This window comes from Macaca thibetana, chromosome 2 (genome assembly GCF_024542745.1).
Source record: "Macaca thibetana thibetana isolate TM-01 chromosome 2, ASM2454274v1, whole genome shotgun sequence".
NCBI classification, from domain to species: Eukaryota; Metazoa; Chordata; class Mammalia; order Primates; family Cercopithecidae; genus Macaca; species Macaca thibetana.
Window position 1 is genome coordinate 127,953,361 of NC_065579.1, and position 22,073 is coordinate 127,975,433.

Here is a 22,073-nt window from a genome sequence, read left to right on the forward strand (position 1 = left end):
TGAATGACACCTTGGTCTGCAAATGCATCTTTCTTTTGACCGGCCCATCGTACGCAGGCTGTCTAGACGGCTACTTTCTGTTTGTTTCTCAACCATTCTCAACAGCAGCATTCATGTCATGTCATGAAAGGTTCAAATAGCAATCCTTTCGGAAGTGTGAGTGCATGCATGGCCCATCAATAGCCATCTCTGTTTGGGAGACTTTGGGGAAAAATAGTGCATGAAAAGTGAGATGCAAACACAGAAAACAAAAAATCCTGAATCTTACTGAAAAGGGGGAGGGGGCATTTTCACAAAGTAATTACTGTCCAATCCACACGAGATGCAGAGCTGTTTAATAGAAAGCACTCTGTTTAAGGCTGGCCATTGTGAACCCCTTTAAATCAAACAAGTAGAAGTGACCCAGGCAGGTCACAGAGCGTAATGTTCGACAGTCAAAGGCAACAGAGATGCCAGGGAGAGTGTTCTCAACTAACACTCTCAAGTGACAGCAGACAGATAAAAATAGATTTAACCTTATGTGAAAACTGTCACGTAATATTCTTTGACATAAACATTCAACTCGCTGATACATCTTTGACATGTTTCCAATTATATGAATGATACGCAAAACATCGCAGCCTGTGGACTGCCTACAAATCGGAATTGCTTCACTTAACGTTTTCTATTTAAATATGGTAGTATTCAAATGTGGTATTTCTTTTCCATATAAAATATTTAATAAGCTGTTTTAAAAATAACACCGACAGCTTATGACAAAAGAGATTTTACTCTGATATTTTTGCTTTCTGTTCAAACTTTTGTCTTCTACCTTTTCTGGGGAAATAAATGGCCATATTTGAAAGGCATGAATGCAACTCTCTGACTCAACCTCATTTGCAAAGGAAAGTATTGTTTCTACCTTTTCTGGGGAAATAAATGGCCATATTTGAAAGGCATGAATGCAACTCTCTGACTCAACCTCATTTGCAAAGGAAAGTACTGTTTCTACCTGCAGTGCCCTGTGAGTTTTCCGGAGCACTGCCTCAATTCTTGCTATGGCTGTCAATGTGCAACTCTGGTGTCACATTTTGCCAGGAGAACTGTGCCCAGTAGAGCTAAAAAAATATTATTAAAGATCAACGGGCTTCACCATGTAGAATTATCTCCACGCTTAAAGTCTTAGTAACCACAACCTCTTTCTCATGACTATTACTATACAACAAAATTAAAAATATTTTCAAAACTTTCTTGTGAGCCTAAACATCAATTAGAAATACACTGTGAAAACAAAAAGGACAATTTATTGTGAGAAAAAGATACTCTGTTTCTGAGGAAACAACTAGGTATCCTACAAGGACAACACAACATTCATTTCTTAAGAGTCACTTACTCAATATATAAAATACAGAATTATATATTAAAAAGAAGCTAGTCTCTATCAAGTTACTGTACCCAATGAAAAACAGCAAAGCCTCTTTAATGACAGCCTATTGGTTTTTAAAAAATGTTCTGATAAACAGCACCACCATCCAAAGCATCTATCAACGCTGTCCCTCTTTAACCAATTTGAACTGTAGCAAGTTAAAAGGCGACTTTCACTGCTTTAAAAGAAAATCCAGAATCAACCTAACAGTTTTGAGATATAAACATGATTTTCAAATTGAAACAGTTTATCTCTCTCTACTTAGGACACTGAAAATCTCACTAAGTCCATTTCTGACTTTGCTATCTTAAAGGGGTGAAAAGTTAGAAATACATGGGAATTTGGCAAGTTATCTTACATATCTTACATGTCTGGCTTTCATAATTAATCAATGATAGAAACTGCACAGTTGCACAGTAATCCAAGGCAGATGGCTTCAATTTGACAATCTCAAGTGATGCACGAAGAAGAATGCACAATCACATGATTTAAAAGAGTGGTTTTCAATCTACTGTATGATAACCACTTATTCAAAAAAAAAATAAAAGAAGAAAATAATCTTATCACATTGCGTTGACAATGATAACAGCTAACATTTACTGGCTGCAAACTATGTGCCAGAAACTATAATGAGCATTTAAGTGCTTTATTTCATTTTTTTAATCCAACCAATCTTAAAAATTGCACTATTACCATCCTCATGACATAGGTGGGAAGACTGAGGGACGGTGATTAAGAAAGCTGTCCCACGCTAAGGAGCTAGTAAAACGTTGAGCTGGGATTCAGACCCATACTTCCCAATCCTACACCTTAATTACACTTCTATACTATCTCTTTCTGTGTAGAATATAGAAAATAATTCCACATAGGTTAGCAACATCTTAGGTCCTGCTCAAGATGGTTTTATTGTTGAAATTCCAAAAAGGAACTTACCCAGGAGGCCAGTATCAGAACAAAATTCCAAACTGTTTACTGAACTATTTATCTCCAAAAGAACCAATCTGAGATGTGTGAAGACATCTAAGTCCAGCCCTGTCCTCAGAGATTTCTCCCAAGGGATAATTAAGACAATGTCGGAAACACAACATTCCTCGACCGAACAGCATCTTGCAAAGAATGTTTCTGAACAACTAAGTTGACCTTCTGTGCTTCCCTGCCAGACGCACTTCCAGGGAGAAACAGCGGTGTTCTTATTTTCTATAAGCATCTTGATCTAGTCTACTGTCCATAAGGGTCAGACATTGGCTTTAGGTTGCATTGCCAATTTTAGGGCAACATGTAGAAGATTCAACACAGGATGCAGGGAGGGATAAAAGAAAAGTTCAGACTGGGCTGAATTCCTTTTATTTCTCCAACTAATTACCAAAGGTTATTTGCTATTCTTTGACAACTTGATTCTGGTTTTTCCTTTTCATTCCTTTCCCCACAAACAGCCTTAACTACTTTAGTTTAACTTCTAATTTTTCAGAAGAAGTATTAATTGAGATTGTAAACAGATATTCTTCATATAAAACATTTAACACGTTAACATTAATCTGTTCCTAGGGTCAGAAAGGTTCAGGATAGAGGGTACTTAAATAATTCTCATTCAATTACATCCCACCACTTGAAAAGAGGTGTAAATGGGATAAGGGCAAAGGCTCTTATCGAAGCTGCTTTCCCGACTGTTCACAGACATGGTAACTGTGACAGGCAGCAGCATCTTTCATTTACAGGAAAATTTAACCAATATTGGTCTGTTTGGGTAGTTTATCATAACCCATGATTTGCAATGGTCTCAAAACACAGTAAAACAAAGAGGGAAATGAGCCCAACTTCACATAAACTGATAAACCAACAAACACTATCAATGCTCTAAACCTGGAAAAACTGAGGCTCAGAGAAAATCACACACTTGCTCAAGATCACAAGATGGCAAAGTGGGAAGGTCATGACTGGAACCCAGGTCCACGTGTGACTCTGGTGCCTATGATCTTTGTACTGTGCTGGTAAATGTTTGCACCCTATTCTAAATCCTTCTGCCTCCAAAGACTGAGCCTGGCATGACAGATCAGACAATTAATTCATCTGGCAATTAGAGTTTTAAGTAAGGCTTCTTTGGACTATGCAATAATAATTGCAAAGATTAAGAATGTCTATTATACCCTGAAAAGCATAAGAAGACTATGCCATGACAGGAGCAGCATAATGGTGAAGTTCTCAGACCATTATGTCCATTGCATCTGGCAAGGAAGCACAGAGGTGAACCTGGTTGTTTAAAAACATTCTTTGCAAGATGCTGTCTGGCTGAGGAATGTTGTGTTTTGGACATTGTCTTAATTGTCCCTTAAGAGAGATTCTCTGAGTTCAGGGCTGGACTTAAGACGTCTTCAGGCATCTCAGATTGATGCAACATCAGAGTCAGAACCTGCGATGTTTCTCCTCATCCACAGAAAGGGAATGATAATGGTTTCTTCTCATGTCACCAGTTCTCATGTCACCAGGTTACTAGGAGGCATGACTGAGATAGACAGATACCAAAAGACTGTCTCAGTACGGCACCTGGCCAATAATTGGCACCCAAAACACAAGGTACAGTGCTAAGCTGGACATACACACAGCTCAACAGTGAGGCCACGATGCTCTTTTCCCACATACGTTACTCTTCCACAAAATCTAGGCAATGGAGAATGCCTAATCTTGCTTTAACTTAGTCTAAAGCAAGTTTGGAAGAGCTGGGGCCTGAAAGTTAAGTAAATCAATATCATTATATATTCCTAACTGTGTCTATCTTTTTCCATGACTGGAAAAAGAGTGGCACATTTTAGACCAGTGGAGAGACCACCAGGTAGACAATTTTTATTCTGAAGGTGGTAGGAGGAGACATGGGAAAGAAGACGAGGGGCGCAGCTCAGCTTGGACTTTCAGTGGAACACAGGTAAGACAGGAAGATGATACCGACCAAGTGGGCTGTGGGCCAGGAGAAGGGGAAATCACATACATAACATGGCCATACCTGGAAGGGAATGGCCACAGAAGCAAAGGGGATGGGAAACAGATTTTGACTCACAACAGGATACGAGAAACATCAAGGCTAAGAAACAGTGAACTGAGGAACAGTAGAGGCAGAAACGAGCTGGGGACTCTGGGAGCACAGGGAACTTGGGGATTGCTACACACTACAGACTGCTTCACGGTCTAGCATATTAGTGGGTCTCAATGGGTTGGTACAAAAAGAAGGTGAAGAACAGAGGAAAAACAACAAATGCAAATGGAATGGCACTTCCTTGGCAGCTTTCACAGAGTTGCCTTCTATTCAATAACTCTTCCCAGAGGTCAAGTGTCTCCTCCCTTCAGTAACCCCAACCCAGGAGACTAAGAAGTTCTCAAGAAGAACCTGGGATGCAGGGTCCAGAAGGGCGGTTCTGGTCATATTCTGGAGTCCAGTAACATCTCTGTTTCCTTGGGCTGGGCAGGAAGCTCTAAAAGATCTTTAGCACTCCAGCCCCCACCCAAACCCAATTCAAGAGGTTAGCTGGGCCCCTAATGCAATGTAGGATCTCCCTGGGAGAAGCTTAGGTCTTTACGATTGAGAAAAGGCAGGGACATATTAACCTTGGAGAAGGTGATGTGGGTATTCAGACCTTAACACTGACACGAACCATCCAAAGTGCCTAAGCCAAGCCATAGGCAGAAATGGAAGCTCACTTTTCAAGAAAAAACAGATTTTGTTTAAAAGAAGCTTTGCTATCATATTTGAACATGTAACTATTAGATCGATGTTAAAATTACCCCAAATAATCTTCTCAGCTTTCAACTCAAGGTTTAATTAGATAAGAATTGGCAGGGGAAGAAAAGTCAGTGAAAAATCAAAACTTGAATGTAATTCGAATGTCAAAAAGACATCTTATGGGGCTACATTTTTTTTAAGCATCCAAGAATGTGAACCATCTATTGGCAAAGTCCCTTTTCTCTTTAATATTACTCTGTCGCCATTCTCCTCCAAACCATCCAGCCTCAAAAGCTTGGATATGAGACATCTCCTAATCAGTATGGTGGTTCGCAGGGTCCATCCATGCCACTGTCAATGTGGACTCTTTTTAAAAACTCCTTTCTGCCCAAGGACAGGTGTTCCCTGATGACGTCTGTTGTGGGACTCACAGTAGAGAACTGGCTAGACTGGAAAGCTGCACAGTGGGTTTTGAGAAATGTAACTGACTGACCGCTAGTCTGTGTGATGTAACACCTCACAGCCTTAGATTATGCAAAGCTCACAGAGACTTACTAGTCTTCACACAGTTGGGAAACAGCTCTGTCTGTTGACTAGTGACATGAAAGCACTGTATATTTGGCTGTTTCCAGGCAAAAATGTGCAGAGATGGGGGTTGAGGGGACCAAGAGGTAGAGCTGGCTGCCAGAAATTCTGTACTGAAGAACTGGTGATATCTTCGCTCCCTATGCTCAGATGCTTTTGTTCTCTTTGTAGTTAAAACTTCTAAATTCTTACTGGTAAAGCTGTTTGGACCAGCCTTGCCTTGTAATTCAACCCAGCTCTAAGGAAGTGATTCTTGCAGAAGAATATAAGAGGAAACTATTTCAAAGCCTAAGACTGAAGATAGTCATAAGGATGGTGCTTGAAATTAAGTGGAAATTGGATGAGACACTCAACAGAAGTATTAATGGATGTTTCTGTCATCAAAAAAAGGTATAGAGAGAATGAAGAGAGACAAAGGGCATGGGGGAACAGGTAAAAAAAAAAAACACACACACACACACACAAGAGCTTTTCCAGAGTCATAGTATCTGCACAATAGCATACACAGTCCTAAGCCAAACATTTTTGAAAAATAATATGAGAAGACGTTTCAGTACTTTCCTAGTTTAAAAAAGTCTGCTGCTATATTTACACAACCTGAAAACAAATCCATAAATGTCCAATTTTTTATTTCCATGAGCTTGATTTCAAATTTTCTCTCTCATTTTTGTCACTGACTCATCTGCTTTTCTGGTGAACGACCACAAGCAATGCTTCACTATAAATGATACCAACGAACTTTTAAGGTGTTACAGCATCTTAACTCTTCCACTTGATCAAGGGGTGTGCTATGATCTGAATGTTTATGTGCCCTCAAAATTCATATGTTGAAATCCTCATCCCCAAAGTGATGGTATTAGCAGGTGGGGCCTTTGGGATGTGATTAGGGATTAGTGCCCTTATAAAGGGGCCCAGGAGAGATCCCTCACCCTTTCTATGTGAGCACAACAGCAGAAAGACAGCTCTCTATGAACCAGAAAGTGGGTCCTCACCAGACTGAATCTGCTAGCACCTTGATCTACGGGTTCCTAGCCTCCAAAATTATTTTTGTTTATAAGCTATCCAATTTCTGGTATTTTTGTTAGAGCAGCCTAAATAGACTAAGTCAGCGTGGTTTACAAATGTACACATCCAATTACCAACCAGAAGCATTTTCTTCCCTAAATTAAAAAAAAAAGTGCTATATTTGGATGATTGTCCCCCCAAATCTCATGTTGATATCTAATTCCAACACTGGAGGTGGGGTCTAATGGGAGGTGTTTGGGTTATGGGGGTGGACACCTCATGAAGCGATTAATGCTGTCCCAGGGTGGTGGTGGGCAGTGAGTGAGCTCTGCTCTATTAGTTCTTGCAAGAGCTGGTTGTTAAAAGAGCCTGGAACTTCTCTCCCCTCTCTCTCCATTGCCTCTTTTCTCTCCACGTAATCTCTGCAAATGCAGGCTACCTCTGCCTTCTGCCATGACAGGAAGCAGCCTGAGGCCTTCACCAGAAGCTGAGCAGAGGCTGGTGCCATATTTCTTGTGCAAGCTGCAGGACCATGAGCCAAATAAACCTCTTTCTTCACAAATTACCCAGCCTCAGGTATTTCTTCATAGCAACACAAATAGACTAAGATAGAAAGCAGAGACTACTCATCTATAAAACCATAAGTGCACTTGCTTACATGAAGGTAGGAGGTTTGTCTGGCCAGTCTCTCCTTAGCTTTGTTAATTTGGGAGGGAAAAACATAAACAACCCTGTAACCCTCATGTTATTCATGAGCTTTAGCCCTCCCCCTTTACATCTTAGCCCAAATGAACTTGAATATCCCTCTTTCACAGATTTCCACTATTGCAAAACAGATGGAGGATGGAAATTCAGAGAACTGGTCACTCACGGGCAGCAGGAAGCTTATAATGAAACCGAATCTTTGAGTAACCATCTCTTTTCTTCTAGATAACAACCGCTTCAAATTCCTAAACTTTCTTCAGTGATTTATTTGAAAAAATGTTAAAATCCTACAGGTGTCCAGCAATTAATAGACAGTCAAGAAATGCTTGATAAGACTTACTGTGCCCTTACATACATCATCTCATTTTATCTTAATAACAACCCTAACAACAGGCATATTATGATCCCATTTTAGAGGTGAGGCAATTAAGGCTTAGAGGTTAGAAGAGCCTCCCGGGGCCCTCAACAACACAGCAAAGGGAACACATGAACCCCCAATATCGCTGATCCCAGGATATGAATACTAACCACACACAATACACTAGCTCTATTCAGGGTATCCTGGAGTCAGCCTGTGGACCCAAGGCCTGCACCAACCTTGACCCACAGTCTGATGGGACTTCATCCCTCACCTATCCAAACACAGCAAAGACACAGGGCACCTAAAAACAGCTTTTAGCAGAATACTCAGGGTGCTCTCCTGCCCAGGAATCATCTCTGCATACACACTGCTGATGCCAGGGAAAAAGCTCATCACCGCCCTTCCTGGGGATGGGGTGGCTGCAAGGTCTGCAACATACAAAGATTATGCGATGCCTCTGCTCTTTAAGTTTCCTGTAAATATATGCATGGAATGAGTGAGAAAGGTGGCTGCTCAGGTCCATCTGGTAGTTATTTTCTTTATAAGAGTAATCATTATACCACTTCCCTTTCTTATTGGAATAGGCTTATTAGGACACTATTAGTCAAGAGGAGACAGAGGCTAACTCATGGCATAAAAGCTTGGGTGAGCAAAGAATAGTAAGACTTGTGTTTTCAAAGGCATACGTGGGTGTCTGATTGATCCCCTGGGTTAAAGCTGCTCAATTTTACCTTTCTATCAAATGGTGCCAACCACAGGGCCTGGCACTAAGGGTATGAGAATGTAAGGAGCTAAACTGCAGAATCCATTTGGAAGAACTTCACTTCATTCCTACCGTTAACCACTCTTAAAGCTACCAGGATAAAAATTAAAGAGATGTGCTCATATTCCATCCAGGACATCATCTCTTTTTTGTCTAAATCTATTTTTTTTCTTTTACAGGGTCTCGCTCTGTTGCCCAGGCTGAAGTGCATTGGCACGACCCGATCTTGACTCACAGCAACCTCTGCCTCCAGAGTTTAAGCAATACTCCTGCCTCAGCCTCCCCAGTAGCTGGGACTACAGGTGCACATCACCACATCTGGCTAATTTTTGTATTTTTAGCAGAGACAGGGTTTCACCATGTTGTCTAGACTGATCTCAAACTCCTGACCTCAAGTGATCTTCCCGGCTAGGCCTCCCAAAGTGCTGAGATTACAGGCATGAGCCACCGGGCCCAGCCTAAATCTCCTTCACAGCCAGGATCTGTTTTGTTTTGTACTCTATGTGCTCTACACTGGAACTATGTAAATGGGAACATGGTATGGGATGAAAACATTTCATGGACCAGAAGCCAACAGGCAAACTAACATGAGCCAGTGGAGGACACTTGACAAGTTATTTAACTTTGAGCTCCTGTTTTTTCATCTGTAAAATGGAAGGAAAAAGTCATAGGTAAGAGCACTTACCTTGCAGGGTCTGAGGATGAAATAAAATAATGCATGTATACCTCCAATCCAAACAGTACTTGGCATATATAATAATGGTGCTTTGAAAGCCTGTGTGAGACTTCAGAGAAGGACACCGCCCCAGGAAAAAAATTCTTATTTTGGTAACAGTGTGAGCTCAGAGATAGGCAACACTGGGTTCAAATCCCAGCTCTACATTTAGAATCTAACTTCTAGCCTTAATCTTTCAGAATCTGCCACTCCCATTAAAAAAAAGAGGTCTATCTAATGAAGAACATGGAGAAGATAACGTATGGCCATATAGAAAGCACCTTAAGTGTATGGCACCCGGTGGAACTCAATGAATATTATTTCTTTTCCTTTTAAGCTCCTTGGTCTACAGTCCAATGCATAATTGCCTTATAAATAGATTCTTACTCATCAAATATTTTTATAGCGAGGCAAGCACCATTTCTGAACACAGAAAGAGCCACTTACAGATAAATCTCAACAGAATTGCCAATTCAAATTGTCTGGTTATGCTCATTTAATCCAGTGTAGCTGGGTAACATATTTGTAAACCAAATCCTAATTTTCCTTATGAATCACAGAAATGAAATAGAAGTGATAATCTATAATCTTTTTAGCAGAAGTGGGCTGTTCTGTTAGATACACTATGGAATGGCTCTATGCAGGAGATTTCAGAAAGAAAATATACTTCATGGTGAATACTCTAAATAGATACATTTCAAAGTGTTTGGACATCTGGAACACCTTTTGATACAATTGTCTTATTTCCAGACTTATAACCAGATTTACTTATTTCCAGTTCTGAAAAGGACAAAATAGTTTCTGGGATTTGGGACTTTATAAAACTTGAACTGGATGGATCTAGTGGAACAAAAATAATGCCTCCTCTAAAGCTGGAAACAATTTTGTTAACTGGGGCATCACGGAGAAACTCATTCTTTTTAAACACGAGCCCACTTTTGGTTAGCAACCTGAAAAGTTTTGATGACTGCCAAGACAGGCCTTTCAATCTTGAACTCATCACCAAATGAATACATACCAGGAGCTTACAGTGCACATGGCAATGGATTAGTGCCACAGACATGGCCCTGGACAAGTCAGACTCTTCCACTTATTTCCTTATGGCTAGGATAAATGCCATGCAGGAGGGTTACCAAAGTAAGAGTCTCAGGGCACCAGATGTAATCTGTGAGGTCGACAGGCCTGGCTTCCTAGAGGTAGTGATACTTGAGCTGAGATGAGAATAGAAAAAACGATTGTCTAGTGATAGGCAAATCCTAAGTGCAGACAGAAAGGCTGTGGGCAGGAGGGGAGAGGTGGAAATTTTGCAGTTACTTAGTGCAGAGTACTTGGTAAGATTGTTCCAGGTAGACAGACGGGCAGTGCAAAGGCCCGGAGGCAGAAAGGAGCTCAGGTGCACATGCATGGACTCTCGAAAAGACATGAGAAGCTGGAAGAAGAGGATGAAGGGGAGAAGAATCCAGGCAGGTGGAGGCCAGCAGGATCCAGAGTATGTTGGACCTTACAGCCACCCAAGAGAAATGGGATGGCACAGGAGGCTTGAGGGAGAGTGAGAAAAGATTTACATTTCTAAGAGATTAATTACTGATGCTAGGTAAAGAAGGAATTGAAGAGGAGCAAGAAGATTTGTTGAGGAAAGAGTTATGGTCCAGGCAAGGGAGAATGTTTGAGACAAAGGCCAATTTTGCCCCCCAAGGGACATCTGGCATCATCCAGAAATATTGTTGATACCACTTAGAAAGTGCTACTACCCTCTAGTAGGTAGGTAGGCAGATGCCAGGGATGTTGCTAAACATCCTACAATGCACAGTTCAGCCTCCCACCCCCATCACCAACACACCCACACCCAAGAATTATCCACTCCAAAATGTTGGGAGTGCTGATTCAGAAACTCTGATTTGGACCAAGGTGGTCATTAGAGTGAGCTGGAGAGCTGGGAATAGATTCAAAATGTATTTAGGAGGTAAAATCCGCAGGATTCAGACAGACTGGATGGGAGCTTAAAGAACAAAAGGCACCGAGGATGTATCTCAAGTTTTTCAGTCAATCCAAGGAAAGTTATGTTCAGAATTTTTCCTTTCCCAGAAAGAAAAGCAAAAAAGATGTTTGCTCTGGAGTGCTTCTGCTCTAAGAATCAGAGGGGTAAGTCAGGGTGGGAAACTGAGGCTGGGAGCAGAACTCTTTAACTTACTCAAGTGTAGCAATCCCAAGTCTGCTGCAGCTCAGATGTGGCCTCAGTGAGATCAGAGATGCCTGTCTAGGCTATGATTATTTGTCATTTAACTGGTAGGCAGTCTGGGTTTTAAAATTTTATCCTGGTCTTAAGAAATTTACGAAGGTGTTCAGACAATGGTCAGTAAAACCATAACTGTGTGAAGACCAATACATGTTTGGTCTCTATCTACTTGAGCGTAAGCTCCTCCTTTAGCTTAGCAAAAAGGACAAGCATCATCTGGGAGCTCATTGGAAATGCAGAATATCAGGCCCCTGGCCAGCCCTAATGGATCAGAATCTCTAGGGGTGAGACTCAGGAATCTGTGTTAAGCTCTGCAGTGACTCCAATCATGCTAAGGCTTGAGAATCCTTAATATAGCTCACATGGTAGAATAGAAGAAACAACGTCTATGCTGGTACAGCACTAACCCTAACTGCTCAGCAGGCGTCAAAAAAACTGAAACCTAAGATAATTTAAAGAATGCCGCATCATTTATGCAAGTGCTAGACTGCTGAAGAGCTGGTACTGAAAATCTGAGGGTTTCCAATCTCCTGCAGCTTATAACAGAGATGCAAACATTAGGGCTTATTTAAAAAAAAAAAAAAAAAATGTTGCACATGAGAGTTTCCAGGACATATAAATCCTTCTGCCTTTTAGAAGAGAATAAACAGTACTCTGGCAGGAGCAGAGAGCCGGCCCAATGAAATAAACAAGTTCTTAAACAGCTTCCAGTGGGAGGAGTTTTATGGTTGATGCAGGAACAGCAAAAGCGTTCAGCAAGGGCCACTGAGGGTTAATTTCAGGGCAAGGAGAGACAGCGAGCTTCCCTAAGGCCTCAGCTGAGGCCACCCCGGGTCTGAGGCCAGGGAAACCATCTAAGGCAGCTTCTGGGCCAGACCATCCTTTGCTGTTCTCAAGGCTGGCACTGAGGTTCGTCAAAGTTCCAAGCAGAGCTCCAACCCCAGAACAAATCTTTCTTCGTAAGTTTAAAATCAACATCTTGTCCCTAAGCTTAACATCCTTCTTTATGCTACCCACTAACCCAACAGAGCCTCAAAAACAGCCACAGTTTTGATTCAAGTATCATATTTTTGACTCTAAGAGAGATTTTACCCAAACACTCCAGAAAGAAAACAGAAAGTTAAGAAGAAATAATAAACTAGCTCAACAATAAATGATGCATAAACTCGGGGGCAGTGAATGGCTTATTTATAAATAAGTGTCACTTAAAACGACAAAGGAAGTCCAGATGACAGCATAAACAGCAGAAACTCGGGAACTCCTTCACCCTAAATCTGGCGCCTGATTGAAAACCAAGCTTTGCCCTCTGTTTCGGTGAATCCAAGGCTCACACCAGTCTTTTGTGTGCCTGTGAGGTCCTGGGTGAGCTGTGGAGCTGTAAATATTTGCCCTTCGCCCAGAGCTGGCCAGCTGCTGAGACTGCAGCTGACAGACAGGCCAAGGGCCAGGAAGGGGGGCCAGGTCGAAAACTTGCAGGCCTGGTGTGCACGTATGGAAGGGGGGCTGGGAGAGGGCAGGGGGAGGCAAAGCAGACACAGGCCCCTGGGGGAGCCTCGGGCAAATATTTTCCCCTTTCTGCCACACCATCTGGAGCAGGCAACCAGAGCAGTGGCAGCAGGCCCAGGCCCCTCCCCAGGAAGGCAGAAGCACCCAGCTGTTGAAAATGTGGCTTTTGCAATCACGGAAACCAGTGGTTCTCAACCAGGGCGAGACTTTGCCCCTCCAAAGGACACCTGACAATATTTGGATTGTCACGACTTGGGAGGGAGGCCAAGCATGCTGCTAAACATCCTACAATGTACAGCACAGTACCCCGCACCCCCGACTAAGAGTTATGGAGTCCAAAATGCCAATATGCCCCAAAACTGAGGACTCTGAGGTAGAATCCGAGTCCAGCTCTGCTCCCGCAGTCACTATTTAATTTTGGACAAGTTCTATAACTTCTCTGAGTCTGTTCCCTCATCTCAAAGGACAACATAGGTAATGCACGTAAAGTGCTTCCTATTGTTGACAGCACTTAATAAACACTCAATAAATGGTACTTGTGGTTGCACTGAGGGGTGACATGATAGTGGTTAAGAACGTGGGCTGGAAAGATGGGCACACAAAGGTTCAACACGCAGCTTTGCACCCAAAAGCTGTGGCCCAGGCATGAAACTGCACCTTAATGAGCCTCAGTTTTTTTTCATCTACTAAATGGGAAGGGTCACACCTACCTCACTTGATTAAAAAGGAAATGACTGGGAAGAATGCAGCACCCAGCCTGGAGCAAAGTAAACCCTCGCTCAAGGGGACCACTCAGGTGGAGATGTTAAAATTAATTGTAGGTAACACTTGTTGAGCATTTATTTACTCTCTGCCAGGCACAGTACCAGGCCCTTCCACTAAAATCTCTCTCTGAAGCCTGACAAAAACCTTTCACACTGAGGGAAACTGAGGGACTTGGGAATGAAGTCAGTTCACCCAGCTGGTCAGCAAAAAGCCCAGATTTGAAAACAGTTTTAACTCCAGATAACTTACACTTAATTTTACTTTATACTTGCTGGGGGCAGAGTGGTCCTTTAATTCTTTCTGAAATCCCTGGATGAATACCTCAGGGGTGCCTGGCTTTGTTTTTACTCTGTATACCACGTCTCTAGGGGCCATAGTTTCCAACTTTAGAGAGGTTAAGCAGCTTGCTCAAGGTCAGCCAGCTAGCTGGCTGCAAAGCCCACGCTTGCATCCAGCTTTTACCCCAGCGGCCTCTCTTCTGGTATCCTTCTTAACTTACTCTACATGGCTGTGGGTTCCCTTTATTTTTTTCTGGAATCCTAGAGGATGCACGGATACAATTCACGCAGTGTGCCCATCTTTCCTCTCCTGAGTGTCAGTCTATAGGTTTCTGACCTCGAGAGGGTAAGCAACTTGCCCGAGATCCCCCAGCTGGTCTGAGCAGCAAAGCCTTTGAACGCAGTTTTGACTCTGGAGCTGCATTCTTCATTCTTATCCTACACTTGCTTGTGGATTCTTTTTCGTCCTTCCAGAACCCCTGAAGCTCTGCAGCTATACTTTACCGGTTACGTCTAGACTATAGGGACCACAGTGTTCCACCTCGGGCAGGTTCAGCGACCTGCACGTAGTGACACAGCTGGTAAGCAGTGGAAGAAGAGGGAGGAAGCAGGGATGTTCCGGGGAAGCTCGGGGCATCCCTGTACCCAAAGGGATGGGGCGGGGCCCAGGGTCCCCAGGGACCCCAGGGAGCCTGGCTGGAGGTCAGAGCGGGTAGCAGGCGCCTACCTTGCCGCCGGGCGGCGCGGCCACGCAGCGGCTGAGCGAGTCGAGGCGCGCGCTGTATTCGGTGAATTTCTTCTGGTAGCGCAGCGCGGTCATCTGCAGCTCGAGCTGCGCCGCGGCCAGCTGGGCCACCAGCGACTTCTCGCGCTTCCCAGCGCGCAGCGCCTCCTTCTTGAGCGCCTTGTGCAGAGCGCCCAAGCGGGCCTGCAGCGCGCCGTTGTGCGCCCGCAGCGCTCGCGCGCAGCAGTGGCCGCCCGCGCGCTGCTCGCCGTGCGTCAAGGGCAGCCCGCAGCCCTCCTGGCAGCGGCCCACGGGCCGCGCGTCGCACGCGTCGCGCATGTGCGCCTCCACGTCGCGCCGCAGCAGCACCTGGCCGCAGCCCGCGTGGCGACAGCGCGCGGGCGCGAAGTCGCAGCGCTCGAGGTGCTCCGGCAGCTGCTGCAGCTTGACCACCCGGCCGCAGCCGCGCGCCGCGTAGGCGCACTTGATGTCCAGCTTGAGGATAAGGCGCTTGAGCGGTAGGACGTGGTTGAGCTCTTTGGCCGATAGGCGACCGCGGCAGTGCGCCGGGCAGCTGCCCTCCTGCACCACCCAGGGCAGCACGCAGCCGGCGCAGAAGACGTGGCCGCACGGCGTGGTCAGCGGGTCCTCCAGGACCTTGTGGCACAGCGCGCACTTCAAGTCCGGGTCCACGTCGCCGTCGAAGCGGTCCAGCTCGAAGCCCATGGTGGCGGCCAGACCCCGGGGTCGCCGCCGGGCGGCCGGGCGCCCCCTCCCTCCCCACGAGGCGGCCCAGACAGGCCGGCTGCGCCGCCCGCCCGCTCGCTCGCTCTCCCCGGACTGAGCCTAATTGATCCAGACTTCCTCGGAAAATGCCCGAGGAACAGGACTCCTCCGGCCGTATTTGCGCGAGCGCGAGCGCACAAACATCTTGCCTCGGAGGCCTGCCAGCCCCCTGAAAAAGGGAGGAGGCTGGAAGGCAGAAGCGCGTGGGTGGACACTGAGGCTCGCCAGACGGGACGGGCCAGCCCAGGACGCCAGCCTGAATCCTTTCGGGCAACTCCTTTCTGTTCTCTTACAGTCTAAGCTATAGGAGGCAAAACGCCAGCCGAAAAAAAGCTCGCTGAGTTTGGAGCTGAGGCTACTGCTTTCTCCCAGACGAGTTCTCTTGGAGCCCCTTCCTGAACGGATCAAAACTTTTTTACTCCCTTCTCCCTCCCCCTTCCTCTAGTGGCTGATTGCAGAGGACTAAAAATATCTTGGGGCCCGCTATCTCAGCACTTACGGTCTTTATTTATTTCATTCCAGGGAAAGTTACAGAGCCTGCGGGACGCTCCGGCTGCAACTTCAGTTCCGACCAGAGGTTCTGCGAACCTCCAGGATTTAGCAGGTTTCCAGGACAGCTGGGTGAATCTACCCGGGGAAATTTTGGTGGATAAGAGCTGCTCGCCAGCTGTCGGAGTGGGAGAGGCTAGCGTGCTGGCTCCGTCCACTTCACCTAACACCTCTGAAGTGTCTGCCCTGCAGTGTGGCAAGCCTGGTGCTGAGCGCTTCTAAATCCGTCGCTTTAAAGATCATTAGTACAATGTTGTGAGAGGGTTAGCTCCATTTGAAAATTATTTTCCCGCGATTACAAAAGAAGCAATGTTGACTGCAGAAGTTAGAACTGGGAGAAGACTCGATCACTCCCATGATCATGTCAACAACTGCCCTCCTTCAGTTTTGACTTTGTGTGTACACTTTGTCATTTTCCGTGTCATTTCCTGAGTCTCCAACTCTGGCTGGAAGAAGGAAAAAAAAACAAGACAAAAACCAAACTTGCCCTGTAGGGTCCTGTAGATGAGTGTTTCTCACATTTTAATGTGGTTGCGGTTCTGATACAGGGGGTCTGGGGCGGGGTCTGAGAATCTCCACACTGAAAGCACTTCCAAGTGATGCCAATACTGCTAGTCCCTGCTGGTCCTTGGATTCCCACTTGATTGGAAAACCCTGGCGATCCATAGATCTGGACGTTTATTCCCTGCTTTGGTGTAGCTTTTCAAGCAGTACAGCAAACCTTGCTGGGTAGCATTCAGCAACACTCCTGAGCATTGGAGGAATATTTTTGGAATTCCAAATGGGTGGAAAGTTCATAGCATCATCCATGGATTTTATTTTTTTACCTCTCAAGGCTATAGACATTCCTAAGAAACACGCAGTCAGCATTGGTGAGAGTGGAATCAAGCTATGGAATTCTCATTTGGAATCTGCTGCCAGTTTCTGAACAGTGAAGCGGGAGAGTTCTGAACAGTGAAGCGGGAGCTCTGTATTCAGCAAGACTCTGGGGCCTGGAAAGTGGGATTACAACATCCATTTTGTCTAATTGCTTTCCTTCTTTCTTTTATGTGGCTGCTAAAGCCCCATGACCTTCACTATTTAACTGCTTCATCAGAGTGAAAGAATTGCCTTGATGTTCATAAGGATTACTTGTTTCGAACTGACCTTTAAAAAGTTGTCACTCACTAGATTTTTCAGTGCATGGTTGAGGTCACTGGACAGTATTCTTTAATCAGTGTTGGTGGCATTTGTTGCCTATTTGTGGTGGAGACTTTTAATTGCTTTAATCAATTAATGCATTGCTTTGATAGGATTCTGCATGGGGTGGAATATTATTGGCCTTTGTTCAGATAAGCTTGTGCCAGGGAATCCTCCATCAGTATATTCATTAAGCTACTCATGGGCTCTCAGATAATGGGTAGGAAACAAATTCTTTCACCAAAGGTGTGTGGGCTTGTCAGTTTCACAGGATGAGCTAGTGTCAACAGGGTGATAATCTTCAAACCAAACTGGTTTTGAGAAACAGGGAAGTTCTGTCCTACACCATAAATGTAAATTAGTGCTTACTTGGGGTGTACACTTCTTTTTGGAGATGTTCTACCACCCCTCGGGTGGTCTCCCAGATGGCAGATTGAGAGGTTGTTGCTGAAATGCTACAGCTGAGGCCGCGGAGAAGCCATAGCCTACTGTGGATTGGCCTCTTTAGGCAAAAGGAAAGTCTGTGCCACTCCTCATTGGTTAATTTTAGTATCAAAATTCTTGGAGGTTAGAAAAAAAAAAATTCTACAATGTCAGATCTGGCAAGACCATGCATATGATTTCAGTCACCGAACTTCACAGGAGAAATGAGAGCCAAAACTATTAGGAAAAAGGAATTCAGGGCAGAGTTTCTAAACCTTGGTACTACCGACATTTTCATTCAAATAATTATTTGTTGTGGTGAGGGGTTGGGGGGGAGGTTATCGTCTGCATTGCAGGATATTTAGGAGCATCTCTGGCCACTATCCACTAGACATAGTAACAACCCCTTGTTGTGACAACCAGACATGGCCAGTGCCAGATTGAGAACCACAGTTTTAAGAAAGCTTTATGCTCATTACTGAAGTCAGGCAATGCTGTCAGCCCACATTTTCTGCTGGCTGTGGAACCACCTGGTGAATGCAGCACAGTGAGAGAGGGATGTTATTATAAATTGGAAACTCAAGGCACCATACCAATAAACATGAGTGAAAACTGTAGGAAGATGAATGTTCGGCGTGGCAGGCCTCCTGAGAAAAGTAGCTGATTTTTCTGACATGGATTAGATACTTACTCAACCGTCCCAGAAGCATCTGAGTGTTTACATACGGATGAATTCCTTGTGGACAGCTGGATTGGTCACTTTGCAAATGATTTTTGGGGCTTCCACTACTTTTTGCTCTTACCCCTTCCTTTTATCATCTGATTCTGCACTTAGTAACCAAAATGTGGCCCCAAGCCTAATAAAAATACTATTTCTATATTCACCACGATCCCATTCTGATTTTAAACTGTTTTTAGTGTTCTTTCCATCAGCATGTTTAATCAGAAGATGATAATAATATCTACCACTTTGTTGGAACTCTTACTAGGTATCAAGCACTGTGCTCAGCACTTGACCTTCGTTGTCTCATTAGTCCTCACAGCACATAGAGAGGTAGATATGTTGTCCACCCTGTTTTACAGATGGAGAAACTGAGGTTTATAGGGGTTACATAAGATATCTAAGTAGGTATAGGTACCTTATAAGGTTACATAAGATATCCCTCCAGTCAGAGATATCAACAGGAGAATTTCAGAACCCTCACTCTTAATCACCATGAGCATTATGCATCCTCCTCCATAAGCTCCAGCTCAGGAGGCACTCCCTTACAAATGATATGGATAATCACTCCACCCCGCCATGTTTTCTGGGTGTCAATCCTCAGCTGCTCCTAGGGTCTGGATAATTTGTGGCTTTAGGACTAGAAAAAACAAAAACTCAAGGGTTTTTACATTTTTTTTTTTTAATGTCTTCCCGAAGCTTAAATATTTGTATTCTGCTAGCTAAAATAGCACTATACAATTAGATAAGGATCTGCTTTTACCAAATGAAAGTACCACCAGAGTGTAATAAGGTGCAGCAGTCATCCACAAAAATAAGTGTGAAACATTTCGGTCAGACTGCTTGCCTGTTAACACAGCCAAGGTCAGCCATCCTGGGGCCTGACACATTCGTTTGGCCTTGGGTTGAAAGGTAGGGAGAAGAGAAAGTAATTCTCTATTCTGGAGACTTTTGAAGACTTTGGTAAGTCAGGATGAGTTATCACAGTAGGGACGCTGGACAGAAGAACGAGAATTGTGAAAATGCTTCTTACTAATTTGAGCAAAAGTCTGGTCTGCAAAAGTCTGGCTCTCCTTTCCCAATTCTCCAGATGGGATTAGCTTCCACAGCCCTATGCACATACCCTTGTATAACATTAATCACACTTGAAATGTCTTAATTTATCTAATAATTATTTAGTAGCTATTATATGCAAAGAAGAGGCTGTTCTTACACTGGGGCTACAGAGGCTAGCAAAATAATAATAATAAGAAGCAGTGTCCTATCCCTCTTAATCCTTCATTTCAGGGTAAGGAGCAGCAGATATCAATAAATGAATAATAAATGAGATGACTATGGAATATGATAAGTTCCTTAATACAATGCTGCTCAAAGTATGGTCTGGGGACCAGAAACATGGGCGTAACCTGGAAACATGTTGAAAGTGCAGAATCTCAGGCCGCACCTTGGACCTACAAATCAGAATCTGCCTTTTAGCAAGATCACCAAGTGATTTGTGTGCACTTAAAGTTTGAGAATCACTGCTGTAAACACCATAAAAGAAGCTCACGTGCTGGAGAAAAATCAAAGGGGCCCATTTGAAATAGGGCTGTCTGGGGAGGGGAAGTGTGAGTTGTCGCTTGAAGGATGAGAATGAGCCAGGAATCGCTGGGAGAAGAACATTCCAGACAGAACAAGAGAAAGTGCTGAGGTTCGAAGCAAGTACATGGTCTATTTGAATTAGACAGAGTGTACCTAGAACTTGGAGCAGAGTAAGCCGAGCAGAGAAGAATCAAACAAGGGTAGAAGTGTAGGCGAGAACCAAATGGACATGGACCTGCAGGACCTGTGGAGGAAGGAAACTGAATTGATTCTAGTGCTGGATGGCACTGAAGTATTTTGGGCAGCAGAGGAGCACAGCTTGATCAATGTCTAGTTTCCATGTCACATATTACACTCTATTATAGAGTAGGGCAATCAAGTTCACATTCTGTCCCCCATGTTTAACACTTAGTAGAAACATAATAAATATTGAACAAATAACTGTTCCCTCTTCTTGCTCCATGTAAGTTCCTGCTGCTCAGATCTTAAGTGTGGGTTGGTACTACCAGCATGAGGTATACGTATCACAGTATGAGTTAAATAGGCCTCTGTGGCCTAGTTGGAGTGCCTGTCAACATTTAGAACGTTGTTCCCATAACAAAATCAATTCAGAATTATGAACAGCCAACTCCCATATGAATAAGTAGATCACTATCTGGTTGTGAATTGGTAGGTTTTGTACAGAATATACATGTGTATATATACATATAAATGTTCACATACATACCTACGTATAAACATACATGTACATGCATACATATATGCTGGTGGAACAAAAAAATTGTTTAGCTGAGCATAACAGAACATCCAAATAACCATGGAATAAACTAGTTAGAAATTAATTTCTCTCTCAAGTAAAAAAATATGAGCCATAGTTAACAGGCTGAGGCTGGTATAGTGGCTTCCAGGTCATCAAGGACTCAGGATTCTTTTCTCTTTCTGCTCCATTATCTGTAGGGCCTGATCTCTATGCTCATTTCATGGAGCGAGATAGCTGCTGCCCAGCCAACCATTCCAGGCAGAAAAATGGAGGAAGAAGAGGCAGGCCAACCTGATTAACCTAGGGGAAGTAGCTTAACTTAATCAGGTTGACCTGCCCCTTCCTTCAGGAGCTTTTCTGGAAGCTCCACCCAACTACCTTCTCTTACATCTCAACAGCAACAGAATTTATGAAATGTACTCCTTTACAAAGGCAAATTGCTTCCTGGGATATTGATAGGTTCTACCCTAAGACATCACTTTGCACCCACTATGACGACCTAAGTCAAAAAGACAGACAATAACAAGTGTTGACAAGGATGCAGAGAAATTGGAATCCCCACATGTTGCTGTTGGGATTGTGAAATGGGGCAGCCACCTTGGAAAATAGTTTGGCAGTTCCTCAGAATGTTAAATATTGAGTGACCACATGACCTAGGAGTCCCTCTCATGGGGAGAACTGAAAACACATGTTCACCCCAAAACTCACACACAAATGTTCATAGCAGCATTATTCATAAAAAAAAGGTTGAACCAATCCACATATCCACCAACTGATGAATGTATAAACAAAAGGTTCTATATCCATGCAGTAGAATACCATTCACCATAAAAAGAAATGAAGTACTGATTCATACTGCAATATGGACTTACACTGAATACATTATTCTAAGTGAAAGAACAAATGAGAGACCACATGTTTATTATTCCATTTATATAAAATATGTAGAGGTAGAAATTAGGGCTTACCAGAAGCTTGGGGAAGGGGGAAATGAGGAATGACTGCTAATGGGTAGGGGTTTCCTATTTTCACATGATGAAAATGTTCTAAAATTAATTGTGCCAATGGTTACCTAACTCTGTGAATATACTAAAAAACACCGAATTGTACTCTTTAAAAGGGTGAATTTTGTGGCATATGAATTACATCTCAAAGCTATTCTAAAAGTGCAAAAATAGTCATAAGGTTCTGTTAATAAGGAAGAAGGGGTTGATGGCTATTAGATACACAAGTGTCATTCTCCATTTGTCTATATACATTTGTAAGCTATTTTATTTTTCAAAATTATATGTATTAAACTAGGGTTTATTTTCCTGT

At 43.7% G+C, this 22,073-nt stretch overlaps 1 protein-coding gene and 1 long non-coding RNA gene across 2 annotated transcripts in view; one reads left to right on the forward strand and one right to left on the reverse strand.

Moving 5' to 3' along the window:
* PDZRN3 (PDZ domain containing ring finger 3) overlaps positions 1-15,599 on the reverse strand; it is a 240,034-nt gene extending 224,435 nt beyond the window's left edge. Inside the window, exon 1 of the mRNA XM_050778554.1 lies at positions 14,761-15,599. Coding sequence (XP_050634511.1) covers positions 14,761-15,483 — 723 coding nt within the window. The 5' untranslated portion in view covers positions 15,484-15,599. The remainder of the gene's footprint in view (positions 1-14,760) is intronic.
* Positions 14,199-18,578, forward strand: LOC126947647 (uncharacterized). Its single transcript, XR_007723156.1, has 2 exons — positions 14,199-14,614; positions 16,066-18,578. It is a non-coding gene; the product is annotated as an uncharacterized LOC126947647 (long non-coding RNA).
* Positions 18,579-22,073: the final 3,495 nt, after the last annotated feature.